Source organism: Bos grunniens, chromosome 6, assembly GCF_055505025.1.
Source record: "Bos grunniens cultivar Pamir isolate PY7600 chromosome 6, Bosgru_T2T1.0, whole genome shotgun sequence".
In the NCBI taxonomy this organism is placed as follows: Eukaryota; Metazoa; Chordata; class Mammalia; order Artiodactyla; family Bovidae; genus Bos; species Bos grunniens.
The window spans coordinates 360,154-374,508 of NC_141170.1; the positions used below are offsets into that span (position 1 = coordinate 360,154).

The 14,355-nt window shown below is 56.4% G+C and overlaps 1 protein-coding gene across 8 annotated transcripts in view; it reads right to left on the minus strand.

Moving 5' to 3' along the window:
• Positions 1 to 14,226, minus strand: part of GAK (cyclin G associated kinase) — a 47,997-nt gene extending 33,771 nt beyond the window's left edge. For 2 of the 8 annotated variants that reach the window (XM_086404400.1, XM_086404408.1), the window contains exons 1-4: positions 13,987 to 14,226; positions 3,542 to 3,603; positions 2,810 to 2,869; positions 1,791 to 1,905 (exon numbers count right to left, since the gene is read on the minus strand). In XM_086404400.1, coding sequence (XP_086260526.1) covers positions 1,791 to 1,905; positions 2,810 to 2,869; positions 3,542 to 3,603; positions 13,987 to 14,131 — 382 coding nt within the window. In that variant the 5' untranslated portion in view covers positions 14,132 to 14,226. Of the gene's footprint in view, positions 1 to 1,790; positions 1,940 to 2,144; positions 2,870 to 3,541; positions 3,604 to 6,288; positions 6,394 to 13,986 lie in introns of those variants that run through there. The other 6 variants (XM_086404404.1, XM_086404402.1, XM_086404403.1 and 3 more) reach the window with 6 other exon arrangements.
• Between the last annotated feature and the right edge of the window lie 129 nt (positions 14,227 to 14,355).

Sequence of the window (14,355 nt, forward strand, 5' to 3'; positions counted from 1 at the left end):
CCCGAACGTGCACGTCCTGGCAGACACCTCTGGAGAAACGCCGCTGAGCCTCCTTAGGTAACAGCGGTCCTTGGCTGTTCGCCTGACATCTCAGTGGATACGCCCTCCGTGTGGCACAGAAAGGGTGGCCAGGCTCTGGGCCCCACCCCAGGCTGTCCCCCGAGGGGTCCCCACCTCAAGGCGCTCCTTCCTGTCTGGTACAGCGACCTAAGTCCTGCTGGAACTGGCTGGAGCCCGGGGCCGCCGGCCCTCTCCACAGGGGCTCCCTCCGCAACCATGTGCTGTCCTCGCTGGGCCAGCTTCCCAGGAGCCACACTCACCTGCCTTGGTACCCTGACCCTGCTCTTGCCCCGAACATCCCAAAGCCTCCTCTGAGAGCCCCGCCTGCACACCCCCGTCCAGGGCCCCAGGCTGCCTCCGCTCCCGGAGGTGACCTCCGCACGTTATGGGACCCCTGGCCCCACTCGACGTGGAACCAAAGGGCAGTACCACACAGCCACAAGGCCCGTGACCGGCACTCTCCCCACCCCCGTGCAACCCCAGTCCCGCCCCCAGGACACCTCCCGGGGGCGCATGTGAACATGCGGGGTGCAGATGCAGCAGGCTTGCAGGCAGCAGCCTGCTTTATAAGCTCACACGTTATGCTGTCTTCAGTTACCAGGCATCTCTTTCTTGCAGGTGAAAGACAGTGATGCCAACCACCAGTTAGCTGAAGAACCAAGTGCCTGACCGAGCTGAGCGCCCTACCGCACTGTGAGCACCCAGGAGCGGTGCCTGCAGCATGGCCAGCGCCGGACAGGATGCCACACACCAGTGCCCACGGGAGCCCAGGTGCCCACGCTGCTGGGACAAAAGCACCCTGCACCCCGGGCCCTGGGTTCTCCACCTGGGATGGGGTCCCGGTCCCCTCCACTCAGGGTGGGGATCCTGTACTCCTCCTGTCTGTGGTCCCCAAGACAGCCCCCCAGCAACCACCGCATCCCATTTCTGCTCTTCTTTGCAGAAGGACGCCCGCACTCACAGCCCCCGCCCTCGTCCTGGGACACTCCTCTGGAGGCTGTGACCCCTCAGGGTGCCTTCCTCCCTCCCTTCCGGGGAGCCCCTGCCTCAGTCTCCCCGCTCTCCCCTGGCCTCGCGGCAGCCCCACGCACTACCAGTGGCGGATGGACAAGCAGAGCATCTGGCAGCCCCTGCCCGAGCTCCAGGCCCTCTGGCCAGTCCTCTGCGCCTGCCGGGCCTCAGAAGTGCTGCCCAGCTCCAAGAGCTGTCTTGCCCACACGGGCCCAGCACAGGGCAGAGGTTCAGTGGGGGGATGAGAGGAGCCCGACCTTCCAGGCGGGGACCCTGCTTCTGCCATCAACAGAAGCCTCACCTCTCCTGGGGAGCTGGGCACCACTGCCCGCCCACTTGCCCACTCTGCCCCAAGAAGTTGTGAGAAAGCACCGGCTCCCCGCTGCTGTCAGTGGACAGAAGTCTTCCTCTCAGAGCACAGCAAGAGTGACCGCCTTGAGCTGGCAAGGGCGCAGGCCCACCTCTGCGGCCCCGCCCACCCCGCCCACTTCTGGCCACGGCTGCTGGCTGCTTCCTGCTGCCTGACCCCGAGGGCACAGCTGCCTCTCCGCAGCCCCAGCTCTGCTCTCAGCCAGGCACGGGGGGTGTAGGGGGTGCAGCCACTCAGAGAGCTCCCGCCAGACGGAGCCACTCTCTCCCTGACAACCACCGCGTCTCCGGAGAGGAGACCCCAGGAGCCGTCCCGCCTGCTGGGTGGTGCCCAGCCGCAGGCACCTCACCTCTGCAGAGCTCCATGAGCAGCAGGAACTCCGCCTGCCCAGTGTCCGACTCCTCTTTTCCTATCGATGCTGCAGAACAAAACTGGACAATGTTTGGGTGGCCTGAAAGTTTTTTCTGCAGGTGTCTCGTTAAAGGAGAATGCGTAAGTCTGCATATTTAAAAACAAATATATACATGATATTAAGACACAGAAGCCAGAACACTAACTCCAACTAAGGACAATTTGAGTGCATGACCACAAAAACAGCATGGGGAGCAGGTGGAAGGCAGCCAGGAGGACAGGAAGACACGGGACACAAGGGAAGGGAAGGTGCTGAAAAAGCCCCCCCCCCGCCCCCCTGCCGGCCACACACCTGGCCAGGGGCTGGGTGGGGTAGCAGGTAGAGGGTGTGGCGCAGGTGAGGCTGAAGGAGGCCACAGGAAGCCCAGCGCGGTGAGGACCCTCAGGCCCGGGGCCTGGCAGGCTCACAGTGGACAGAGGTTCGAGATGGAGAACAGATTCTGACAGCAAAGGGCGAGACCCCAGTTCCAGGGGCACGCATGTGGGAATGGAGAGCCAAGCCAAACAAGCCCGCCGATCCAGGCTCCATGCAAGGACGCCCAGGGCCCCTGCCCTCTGGGAAGGGTGAAGGCACCAGGGGGCTGCTCAGAGGACAACACGGAGCCCACGGGAGCCAGGGCTGGCAGGGAGCTGAGGACAGAACCACTGGCTGGGAGTCGGGCACCACATGAGGTCACTGGGCAAGCAGCAGGGCGGAGGCAGGGAGCTGCCCACCCCAGCTTGAGACCTCTTGGCAGGAATGACACTACTGCTCCCAATGCTGTACATCTCTTACCATTACTCTCAGAGTAAAGAACAAGGAAGAAAACTCCTTCCTACTAGACACGGGCTACGGGCAAGTCCAATGAAGCAAACACAGAGAGGGCGTCACTGGGCAGCGGGCAGCCGAGGGCAGCCACAGCTGGTGGTGGGCCTCCCGGCGGGCCCGGCTCGGGCTCAGTCCCTGGAAAAGGATACCATGAAACACACTTCCTGAATGATGGCTCTGTTCTTCTCCTCTTCGTTGGACAGCAGTCTCTGTAGCGGGAAACAGTGGAGAGGCAGGATTAAGGGCCTCACCTGTCTGCTCTCACCGAGCACAGAGCATCTAAGGGCTGCCCCCGCCTGACTGTGTGTTACCATCTGACCCACAGAGAAACCTGCCAGGTTAGAGAGCCTCAGAAATGGTCCTTTGTGATCCAAGGACGTAAGAAAAACTAAAAGCAGGAGGCTTCTCACCCAACAGGCTGGAGGAAAATGAGAGATGTGGGTCTACTTCGGGGCCCCGGAGACCGAGTGCGCGCCCCAGCCCAGCCACACCCCAAGATGGCCACTGCCGCTGAGGCCAAACAGGCCGCCTGAGAGTCTCAGGACAGACCACGGGGCGCAGGCAGCAGCCCACCCGAGAGCCCGGCTCACAGACCCACTGTGCACGTGCCACTTCACACGGCTGCTTTCACACGCCTGGTATGCCTGGAACCCTTACTCTGGCAGCTCTGACTCCCCTCCTCTGGCCTCCCCAAAGCTGAAACCCACAGCTTTCAAGTCCTCTGAGACTGCAGAAGAAACAAGTTTAACAAACAGACCCAGACTGTAAAAAAGAAACATCAACTAAAGGGGTGGGGATAAACCTCTGGAAACAGTGTCACTTAGAGATTTATTTCCTTTAAAACACAGGAAAACCCACAAAACCTTTGTCCCCTTTATTACCTTCAATGCATACTCTCTGCCACTTCCCAGATCTTGAGCTTCATACACAAACGCAAACCCTCCTGAAAATTAGAAAAACAGATATCAGTTTTATTTAACATTTAGCTTTAAAAATACCTTGACTGAGAAAGGTACAAACTGGACTGTGGCCAGCAGCCTGTGTCCCGCCGTGATGGCAGCCCTGGCTTACGTGACCGCCTTCTACACACCCTGTTCACAGGCAGAGACCAGGGCAAGAAAATCAACACAGTCGACGCCAGTTCTCTGGAAACAAGTGCCTCGTGTCACACACGCGTGGAGGAGACGACTCCTGACAGAAGGTTAACTCCACGTAAAACAAAACGTTAGCAAACCAAACCCAACGATGACAAGGAAGGGTGACACGTCACAACCAAGCGCAGCGGGTCTGACCGGCGCCTCCCACCGCTTCTAGTCCGAGTTCTCGGTCTTTTCTGGCTTCCTACAGGGAGAGATTCACCACGCAACTTAAAACTCTCAGCAAACAGGAGCAGAAGGACAGTGCCTCAGCCTGCTGAGGGCGTCTCTGGAAGCCCCTCCGCAACACCACACTCAGGGTGGGGGCCTGACGCTTCCCTCCAAGACCAGGGCAAGGCAGGCATCAGGACTGTCCTCACCACTGCCATTCAGTACCACGCTGGAAGCGCTGGCCAGTGCGATCAGACAAGAGAAGAGATAAAAGGCATCCAGACTGAAAAGAGACAACAAACAACGTGACTGTCTACGTAGACAAGCTGATACCTACTCCTTCCAGCTACTATCAGTAATAACTGAGTTTAGGAAGGTTGTGGGATGTAAAAAAAAGTCAACCATTTTGACAAACCCTACGTTAGCCAAACAGTATGATCCATAAATGAAAAATATGATAAATGGACTTCATTAAAGATGGGTTTTTACTGGTTTTTGGAAACACTGTTGAGAGCTTGAAAAGATAAGTCCCTAACTGGACTTCGCAAATCACACATCTGGCAAAGGACCTCTATCCAGAAAATACACAGAAAATCCAAAGTTCAGTTCAACAGCATTTTAAGGGGCAAAATATATGAAAAGACGCTCAACCAAGATAAACAGACGGCCAGTAACCACATGAAAAAATGTCATTATCCACCAGGGATAAGCACGTTTAAACCACAAGGGCACTACGATACACCTATTAGAGCATCTAGAAATTGTAAAACCAACCTACCAAATACTGATTGAGGTGTGGAGCAACTGCATGCTTATACAGTGCCCACAGGAATTCAGAACGGTATCATGATTTTGGAAGACACTTTGCAGAGTTCTTCAAAAGCTAAACACACACCAACTCTACAGCTCGGCCATCACATTGTGAGTATTTACCCACGAAAAATAAAGGCACACGTCCTCACGAAGACTCGTACATGCATGTTCATAGCAGCCCCAGCGGGAAGAACCCGTGTCCGTCAACGGCGAGTGGATGGAGCGGCCGTCCTCACGTGGCTGGATGCGCTGCTGCTCACACGCAGCAGCAGGACTGCGAGCAGCCGCGCTGAGGAGCGGCAGGCAGGAAAGGAGCACGCACGCAACTTCACGCACGGGAGGCCGAGTGAGCAGAGCAACCACAGTAGCAGAGAGCAGAGGAGCAGTGGCCCGGGGGGAGGAACCGCGGGGGCGCTGGCTTTGCTCACCACCTTCACAGTGACAGCTGTAGACGCACATGCACACACACTTACGCACACACAGGACATACAGTGCTGTGACATGCGTGCAGTCACTCTGCCACTTTTATTTCAACACAGCTGCTAGAGCATGAAGTAAGTCCATGTAAAAACAGATGAAAAGAAATAAATGAAAATCCAGAAAACAGAAACAGGAAGACAGATGGCTTCCACTGGCGAATTCTATCTAACATCTAAGTGAAGGAAGTACAGCAACCTTCCACGAAGTCTGTGCCAAGAGGGGAGAACAGTTCCCAGAGTCTTTTTTGAGGCAGAGAAAACAATACGCACACAATTACAGATCAAAATCACTCATTAACAGAGAAACCAGAAATGATCAGAAAACACTAGGAGTAATTGCAGCAAGGACAGTATGCTATGGCCACCCAGGAGTGCAAGGCTAACAGTCACCGTGTACACACACTATGATACACACTCTGTGTACACCTGTACACACACTGTGTACACACTCTGTGTACACACCGTACACAGGGAGGGCAGGCACCTCGACAGACACCGAGAAAGCTTCCGCCCACATGCAAAACGCCGTCATGATCCTTCAAAACAGTAACATTTTAAAAAATGTTCATATAACTAGGAATTGAAGCAGAAACTTCTTCAATCTAAGAAATGGCAACCACGAAAAACTAAGAGCTAACACAGGACTGAAAGGTCCTCTCTCAGATCCAGAACAAAGCAAGGGTTTCTCCTGTTCTCAGAACTGTAATACATTTCATCGGTGAGCCTAACAGTGCAAAAAAGCTAGAAAAATAAAGACCGGAAGAGCTAAGACTGCTTTTACTTGCAGACGGTAAGACTGTGCAGCAAACACTCCTAAGGACTCCACCAGAAACGCCCAGGACAGAAGGGCGACCTCCGCTGCAGCCAGGCCGACACCACCGCGCCTCCTCAGCCACCAGGCCCATGACTGCCGGGGCCACGCCCTGGCCGCAGCCCTGCAGGGCCCGGCCCGACTGGCCCGCGCCTCACTCCCCTGACTCGCCCCGCACGCCCCCCACGCCGTTTCTCCTCCCCAGCATCCTCTGATACCTGGTTCTATCTGGATACTTCTTCACTGTCTCTCCCACTAGGCTGTGAGCTCGAAGCACAAATGTTGTCCAAGTTGTCGGCATCTCCATCACAGGCACCCAGGACAGTGTCTGGTGGGTAACCAGAACAGTGTGCTGAGCAAACCAGATCACTACGACAAACTCTTCAGAGATGAAAACACAGTCACTTATATTTAACACCCCACAGCAAGATTACGCACGGTGTGAACGCAGCACACGCAGCGGAAGTACAAAGACGAGCAGGAAGGGCGTGCACTAGTTCACGGCGCTGGCTGCCTCTAGAGAGACAGAAACGCAGCGGGGGCAGGGAGTCAGCGGAGCCTTTACAGCATCTGTGCTGCTTCACTGTCTAGAAAAGCTCTGGAACCAAAGATGACCTTTTTAAAGTTGCTGGTGGTGGTTAAGTCGTGTCCGACTCTTTGAACCCCACAGGCTGTAGCCCGCCAGGCTCCTCTGTCCATGGGATTCTCCAGGCAAGAACACTGGAGTGGGTCGCCATTTCCTTCTCCAGGGGATCTTTCCCACCCAGGAATCGAACCCGGGTCTCCCACATTGCAGGCAGATTCTTTATCAACTGGGTTACGAGGAATCCATTTTCAAACTAGTGTTTATTAATCCTGGAGCAGGGACAAAGGCGTCTGCTCTGTTGTTGCTCTTTCTACTTTTCTGCATTTAAAACATTTTTCCTAACCAAAAAAAAAGTTCAAATTTTGTATAGCTGCAGTACTGAAGGCTGTGTGGTACTGGTGGAGGCAAAGACGGCAGATCAATGGACAAACGAGAAAAGCCCTGGAAACGGAGCCACACAAATATGCCCAAATTGCAAAAGCAGTTTCCGAAGGACGGTATTTTCAACTGGACGACTCCAGGCAAAATAAAGAGCTTCGTGTAAATAAAAATCTTATTTTTATCACACTATCGTGTAAATAAAAACCTTACATGATAACTCAGAGCATAAAGTCTCAAACCACGAGACAGCACAGGAGAGAATCCTGGAGATGCACAGCTCAGCAAAGTTTTCAGACCAGGCAGCGAGAGCAGGATTCAGGAGGGAAAAGCGACAGAACAGACTTCATCAAAGTTAGAGCCTCTGATCCACAACAGACCCTGTTCAGACGCCAGAGACAAGCAGCCTGAGAGGAAACACTTGGCAACCACACTGGAGAGAGGACTCAAGAAGCTCTCAAAATTCAACAATGAAAGATGACTGGAAAAGAGGCAGAGGACACAGAGACATTTCACCTGTGAGCGCGTTTAGGGAAACGCAGACTAAAGCCTCAATGAGACGTCACTACGCACCTGCCAGAATGACCACCAAACACAACACGAAACGCTGGCAGGGACGCAGAGAAACGGAGCCCTTTTCGCAGCAGACTCAACTGCGTCCCCCCAGAAGTCACGAGTTGAAGCCCTAACCCCAACGTGGCTGTATCTGGAGACAGGGTGTGCAGGGAGGTGACTGGCGTTCAATGAGGTCAGAAGGTGGGGTCCCGATGCAACAGGACTGGGGTCCTGAGAGTAAGGGGAGTGAGAACAGCCAAGGGGAGAGAGCTCCCAGGCGCCTGCCCGCTCCCTGACCTCAGGCTGCAGCCTGCGGCAGCCGAGCACAAGCAGGCGCCCCTGCTCCAACGGGCGAGTGCAGACAGCGTGGAGCTCTGCAGACAGCGCACAGCTCTACAGACAGGCAGGCAGCTCTCTAAAAACGAGGCGCCAACTGCCACGTGACCAGCCCCTGCGCACCTATTCCAGAAAGATGAACACAGCCACACAGTGACCTGCACGTGGATGCTTACAGCAGCTTTATTTCAAATAATCAAAAAACCTGGAAACAACGCAGATGCCCTTTAGTGGGAGAAAAGTTGAGCGAACTATGGTGTATCCACACCATGGACTGCTCTGCAGAGACAAAATAAGTTAGGACATAGCAACGTGGACGGTCCCCCGAGAATCCTACGGGGTGAAAGAAGCCAGTTCTGAGAGGCCGCACGTGACCCCGTTTACACAGAACTCTCCAGAGGACAAAGGACAGAGGGGGCAGGCCGACGCTCTCCAAGGGTCCACAGGGATCCCCATGGGGATGGACACTTCAAATCCTAGCTGTAACCACAGTTTTTCTAGACACTGCCACCAGGCAGTGTGCCTAGACCTGTCTGCATCTTTTCTTTCAACTCCACGTAAGTCTACAATGACCTCAAAAGGAAAAGTTTTTAAAAAATAGAAACACTAGCACATAAGACACATAAAGGGATACCGTGCTGGGCACCGCTGAGACGGCTGTGACTGGGTATGTTCCGGACGAAGCACAAGCTGGAGTCAAGACTGCCGGGAGAAACATCAATAACCTCAGATATGCAGGTGACACCACCCTCATGGCAGAAAGTGAAGCGGAACTAAAGAGCCTCTTGATGGAGGTGAAAGAGGAGAGTGAAAAAGCTGGCTTAAAGCTCAACATTCAGAAAACTAAGATCAGGGCATCCAGTCCCATCACTTCATGGCAAATAAATGGGGAAACAGTGGAAACAGTAAAAGACTTTATTTTGGGGGGCTCCAAAATCACTGCAGATGACGACTGCAGCCATGAAATTAAAAGACGCTTCCTCCTTGAGAAAAAAGCTATGACCAACCTAGACAGCATATTAAAAAGCAGAGACATTACTTTGCTGACCAAGGTCCATCTAGTCAAAGCTATGGTTTTTCCAGTAGTCATGTATGGATGTGAGAATTGGACTATAAAGAAAGCTGAGCGCCGAAGAATTGATGCTTTTGAACTGTGGTGTTGGAGAAGACTCTTCAGAGTCCCCTGGACTACAAAGAGTTCCAACCAGTCAATCCTGAAGGAGATCAGCCCTGAATACTCACTGAAAGGACTGATGCTGAGCTGAAGCTCCAACACTTTGGCCATCTGATGTGAAGAACTGCCTCACTGGAAAAGACCCTGATGCTGGGAAAGATGGAAGACAGGAGGAGAAGGGGACAACAGAGGATGAGATGGTTGGATGGCATCACCGACTCAATGGACATGAGTCTGAGTAAACTGCAGGAGTCGGTGATGGACAGGGAGGCCTGGCGTGCTGCAGTCCATGGGGTCGCAAACAGTCGGAGACGACTGAGCAACTGAACTGATGTTCTGGAATCAGGAAACAGCTTACCTTCTCTTCCCCACACACGTGTGTGTCTCTGTGTATGTGTGTTATATAAAAACCGGACTTGGATCTAGAATACATACTCCCAGGTTTATCCATGAGTAGTCATGAAATTCTCATTATACCACAGTTAAAAAAAAAAAAAATACTCCCACAACTCCTGCCCGCCCCCAAAAAATGGAAAAAAGATTTTAAGAAACATTTCACACACAAAAAGATACACAAGTGGCTAATTATTGGGTGAAAAAATGTTCAACATAGTGCCATGGAGAGGATGCAGATTCAGCCACTGCACGCCCCGGAGAACGGGTATAATCAGGACAATCACACACTGGGGAGGCCGCGGGGCAGGAGGTGGCAGAGCCCCAGTGGAGAGCGTGTGGCTGTTTCATGTAAAGTCAACCCTCCGTCCGACTAGAAGCCCACAACCCACTCCCGGGCATTTTACACAAAAGAACGGAAACCACGTGCACGCGAGCACACAGTGGACTGTCCTCGCGAGCTCCATTTACGCCAGTCCCAGGCAGGAAACACACCAAGGTCCACAGCGGGAGAGGGAACCGAGCTCCAGACTCTCGAGGCCGCCACGGCCCACACCGAGAGGCCGAAGCCACCCGCACCGCCTGCTCTGCGGGGGCCACCGGCTTCCTCCATTCACTGGAGCCTCAGGCTCCCCTGCTACTGGGCACCCTGCCGCCTACGCCAACTGTCTTGCTGTATCTCAGTGTTTCCTGAACCCAGGACGGGCAAGGTGTGAGCAGGGAAGCTGGAAGAAAAGTCCAGGAGCGGCAGGAACAAGAGACACGTTTATTCTCTCTGGGCTGGCCTCAGTGCAGACGAAAGGGCTGGGTGGGGCTTATATATGCTTATAATCCAAAAGGAGCCCGTGGCCAAACGGGCGCATCGTGACACGCGTATCATGACGCGTGTGTGCACCTCCTTACGTGATCCCGGCTGCTGTATAACCACGTATTTACAAAACATGGGGCGAGAGGCTGACCCCACCATCCTGGTTAAGTTTAAGTTGCTCTTTCCCTACACCAGCTAAAATGAGGAGGGGGGGGCGGGTGGAATCTGGGGGGGCCTCCGAGGCAGCAGGTGACCGTCCCTCCCACAGCGCAGGGTCACAGACAGGGGCCAGGGGAGGTGGGGCCCGCTGGTGGGACAGCAAGCCCCAGGCCGGGTGGCGCCGCAGCACGGGAAGCAGATCAGGTGACCTTGACACGCTTTCTCAGCACTGCTGCTGAGAAGCAGACACTTCCATGGAGCAGAATTCCAAGAGCCCCACTACACACACGCTCATCACCCCCCTGCAGGGATGCAGGGATAGGCACGCTCACGCAGACAGGGGGCCCTGGAGGGGAGCAGGCCCAGAGAGCAGGAGGAGGAGCGGGCCTCCCCGCGGAGTCCCGCCCAGGGTGACCTCCCTGGCCCCCAGGCGTCTGCAGACGTGTGCTGGGGAAGGACCGCAGGCCTCGCAGCGCAGCGGCCTCTGCACTGGGCTCCCGGCCGCCCCCAGCGACCCCGCGCCAGCAGCTGCTTTTACCAGGAGTTCCTCTGGACACCACTTCCTGCAGGACACACCTGAGACGGACCCACGCCTTCCCTCGGACCAAAGCCTCTCGTGGGCTCCCGCCCGACTCTACCGTCACCCCTGGTGGCCTGGCAAGTTCCCAACAACCCTGAGCTCAGCACCGCCACTGTGACCACCCCACGCAGCCAGGACCCCACAAGTGCTGCCGTGGGGGTCACTACTGTTTTATGCTGGGCACTATCGCCACAATTAAAGGCTGACCTTAAAGCCACCAACATGACAGGGGTAGGGCCAGCTGAGAGGGACATGAGACGGGGGCCACTGCATCCTGAGGGCCACAAGTGGCCGCCTGGGCCCACAGCCCTGCGGTGGAGACCTGGCTGTGTGCTCTGCAAGGTCTAGGGAAGAAACATCCACTTGGAACCCTCCCTGGCAGAGAAGGGTCCCCGCACTCAGGCCTCCAGGTCCAGTGTCAAGGACAAAGACAGAGGGATGACAAGACCCCAGCGTTCAAGCGAGAAGACAAGAGCTACAAGACTGGTGAGCTATGGGGCTCAGGGCTCAGTCACGCTTCCCAAGAGGAAAGGGGGGGTCCACAGGGCCCGCCACGCCCCCCAGGCACCACGCGGCAGGGCCCTGCAGAGGGCCAGTCCTCTCCATCACACCCAGCTCAGTCCACAGCACACACCACCCCCGTGCCCTCCTGCAGTCAGGACAGGCCCCGTGGATGCCCCTCATCGCTCAGCGGCGCCCGTGACGCCGCGGACGCGCAGTAGTGTGCCTGTGTGCGTGTCAGTCGCTCAGTCGCGTCCGACCCTCTGTGACCCCGTGGACTATAGCTCACCAGGCTCCTCTGTCCACAGAATTCTCCAGGCAAGAACACTGGAGTGGACTGCCATTCCCTCCTCCAGGGGATCTTCCTGACCCAGGGATCGAACCTGGGTCTCCTGCACTGTGAGCAGATTCTTTACGGTCTGAGCCACCAGAGAAGCCCATTTGTTCTTAAAAAGTGAAAATTTAGAACAAACTCTGAAAAGCTATCTAGCTCCACAGTTCTACCCAGCAACCCATTTCAGGCCATCAACTGCAAAAGCTACGAAAACCCATGTTCTCCCTAAATCATTCGAGAGCAAAACCTGATGAGAAACTCAGCTGGGGCAACCCTGACATGAACTGATATGAGGCTATTTGAAGACCTAATTATACATCAGCTTGGCTCAGAGGGTAAAGCGTCTGCCCGCAACACAGGAGACCTGGGTTCGATCCCTGGGTCGAGAAGACATAATGGAGAAGGAAAAGGCAACCCACTCCAGTACTCTTGCCTGGAAAATCATTTGAGAGCAAAACCTGATGAGAAACTCAGCTGGGGCAACCCTGACATGAACTGATATGAGGCTATTTAAAGACCTAATTACCCCACAGTGAGAATACTTACTTAATTACAGGAGTGTTAAACATGAGTACATTTGATGGCGCGATTGTTTCCCAACTCTCAGCGCTGTATCCCAGGACCTACAGGCTACATTCTACCTTTCTAGAACCTGAAACATTCTGCCACTGTCCACACAGGTGCCCAGGAGTCTTGAGGTGCCCTCTCCGTGTTTATGGAAGAAGCCCATGCCCTCAGGCTGCTATTGTATGTGAAGGACTTCAGACCGGTCTCCTACTGGCCCAGTTCAGAAACAGCTTCATGAGCCTCACAAGCCCTAGGCTACCACTCCAGCTTAAGGGCAGGAAATCCACGGCTCCTGACCTGCTGGGAGAACGAAGGAACACGTGCTGCACAGCCAGGGCACTCGCTCTCCCAGTTCTTCATCCTGGGGGTCAAGCCACCAGCAGGACTTCCTCTCTCCCTGAGCCACCTCCCCAACCCTCCCCCAGGCCCCCTGCTCCGCCAGCCCTGCAGCTGAGCCCACTGTCTACCCACCAGGGTAGACACTTTGTTGACCTCTGGTCATCAGAGCGTGTGTCTCACCCGAACTTCCACAAGGTAGAAACCATGTACTGTGCACTGCGAATTTCTTAAAGAATCAAAACACTTGCCTGGTGTTTTCAGAATAAATGAACTGATGGGGGGGGGGGGGGGGACACTTCTCATTACTAGATACACTGGCCTCTGCTTCGAAAAGAAGAGCCTGAGGTTTTCTCACCCAGTCACACCCAAAATCTGTTTCTGACAGTGGAGAAATACTGTGTGGTGGTGCTCTGGCCTTAGTGCCACCTGAGGACTTTAGGAAGGAGGGCCCCAGAACAGTCAGCACTCCCCAGCTCAAACTGAGCACAGGTGGCAGCAAGGCTGCGAAATCAGGGGGGTACCTCCGGCTTCAGCACCGGCCCCAAAGCCACGCGTTCAGCTGCTAAGTGCCACGGCTAAGGGAATCTTCCTGGCCAGACAAAGGAGCAAAATCTGGCCGAGGGAGCAGGGCTGCGCCAACAGGGGCGAGAAACTCTGCGTGAAGTAAAGAGGACATTCAGGAAGCCAGAGAGGGCACGCGGAAGTACCAAAGACGGCCCTGCCCGGCCTGCCAAGCAAGGTCCGCAGCGGTCACACCTGTTGGCTCGTCCTGTGGAAACTCGCCTGGGGTCTCAGACGGAGGTCGGGGAGAGGAACGCTCAGGGGCGAAGAGGCAGCGCGGCTGGCGGACACCGCACAGTGTGTACCCGCACCTGAGGCGGCCAGGACTACAGCCACCCACGCCCGAGCTCCTGGCAGCCAGGGGGCCGGCCCTGCGTCCGCCGACCCACCGTGGCCCTCGGAGCGAGAGGGGCCACGGCTTCGCCTGCCCCCGCCGCACCGCCCGCCTGCAGACTCCAGCCTCCAGCCGCGGGGGTCCCGCCCGCCGGGCCAGCCTCCGCCCGGGCCGGGGGTCGGCCCACACCCGCCGGCGAGACTGCCACGGCCCGGCCCGGCCCGACCCCGAGCCTCCGACACGGAAGAGCCCGACCAGCGGCCGGCCTCCTCCCCCGCAGTCGCCGCCCGACCGGCCGCGGCCGCCCTCACCTTCGGCCAGGACCCGGCGCACCCGCAGCCGCAGCTCGCCCATCTCCACCGTCTGCCCCACGAAGTCCGTCTGGTCGCGGCCGGCCGCGCCCCCCAGGGAGCCCGGGCCCGCCAGGAAGTCGAGCGCGGACTGCAGCAGCGACATGGCGGCGGCCCGCGGCGGGCGCCGGCCCGAGGGCTCGGGGTCCGCGCGCGTCCGGGTCCGCTCGGCAACCGCCGCTCGCGAGCCGCACCAGCTTCCGCCCGACGCCGCGACGCAGGCGCGGGGGGCGCGACCCGCCCGGAAGAGCGCCGGCGCAGCACTTCCGCCGCGCCGGGGCCGCGCGTGCGCGGCGCCGCGGCCTCAGCGGACTTCCGGGTCACGCGCCT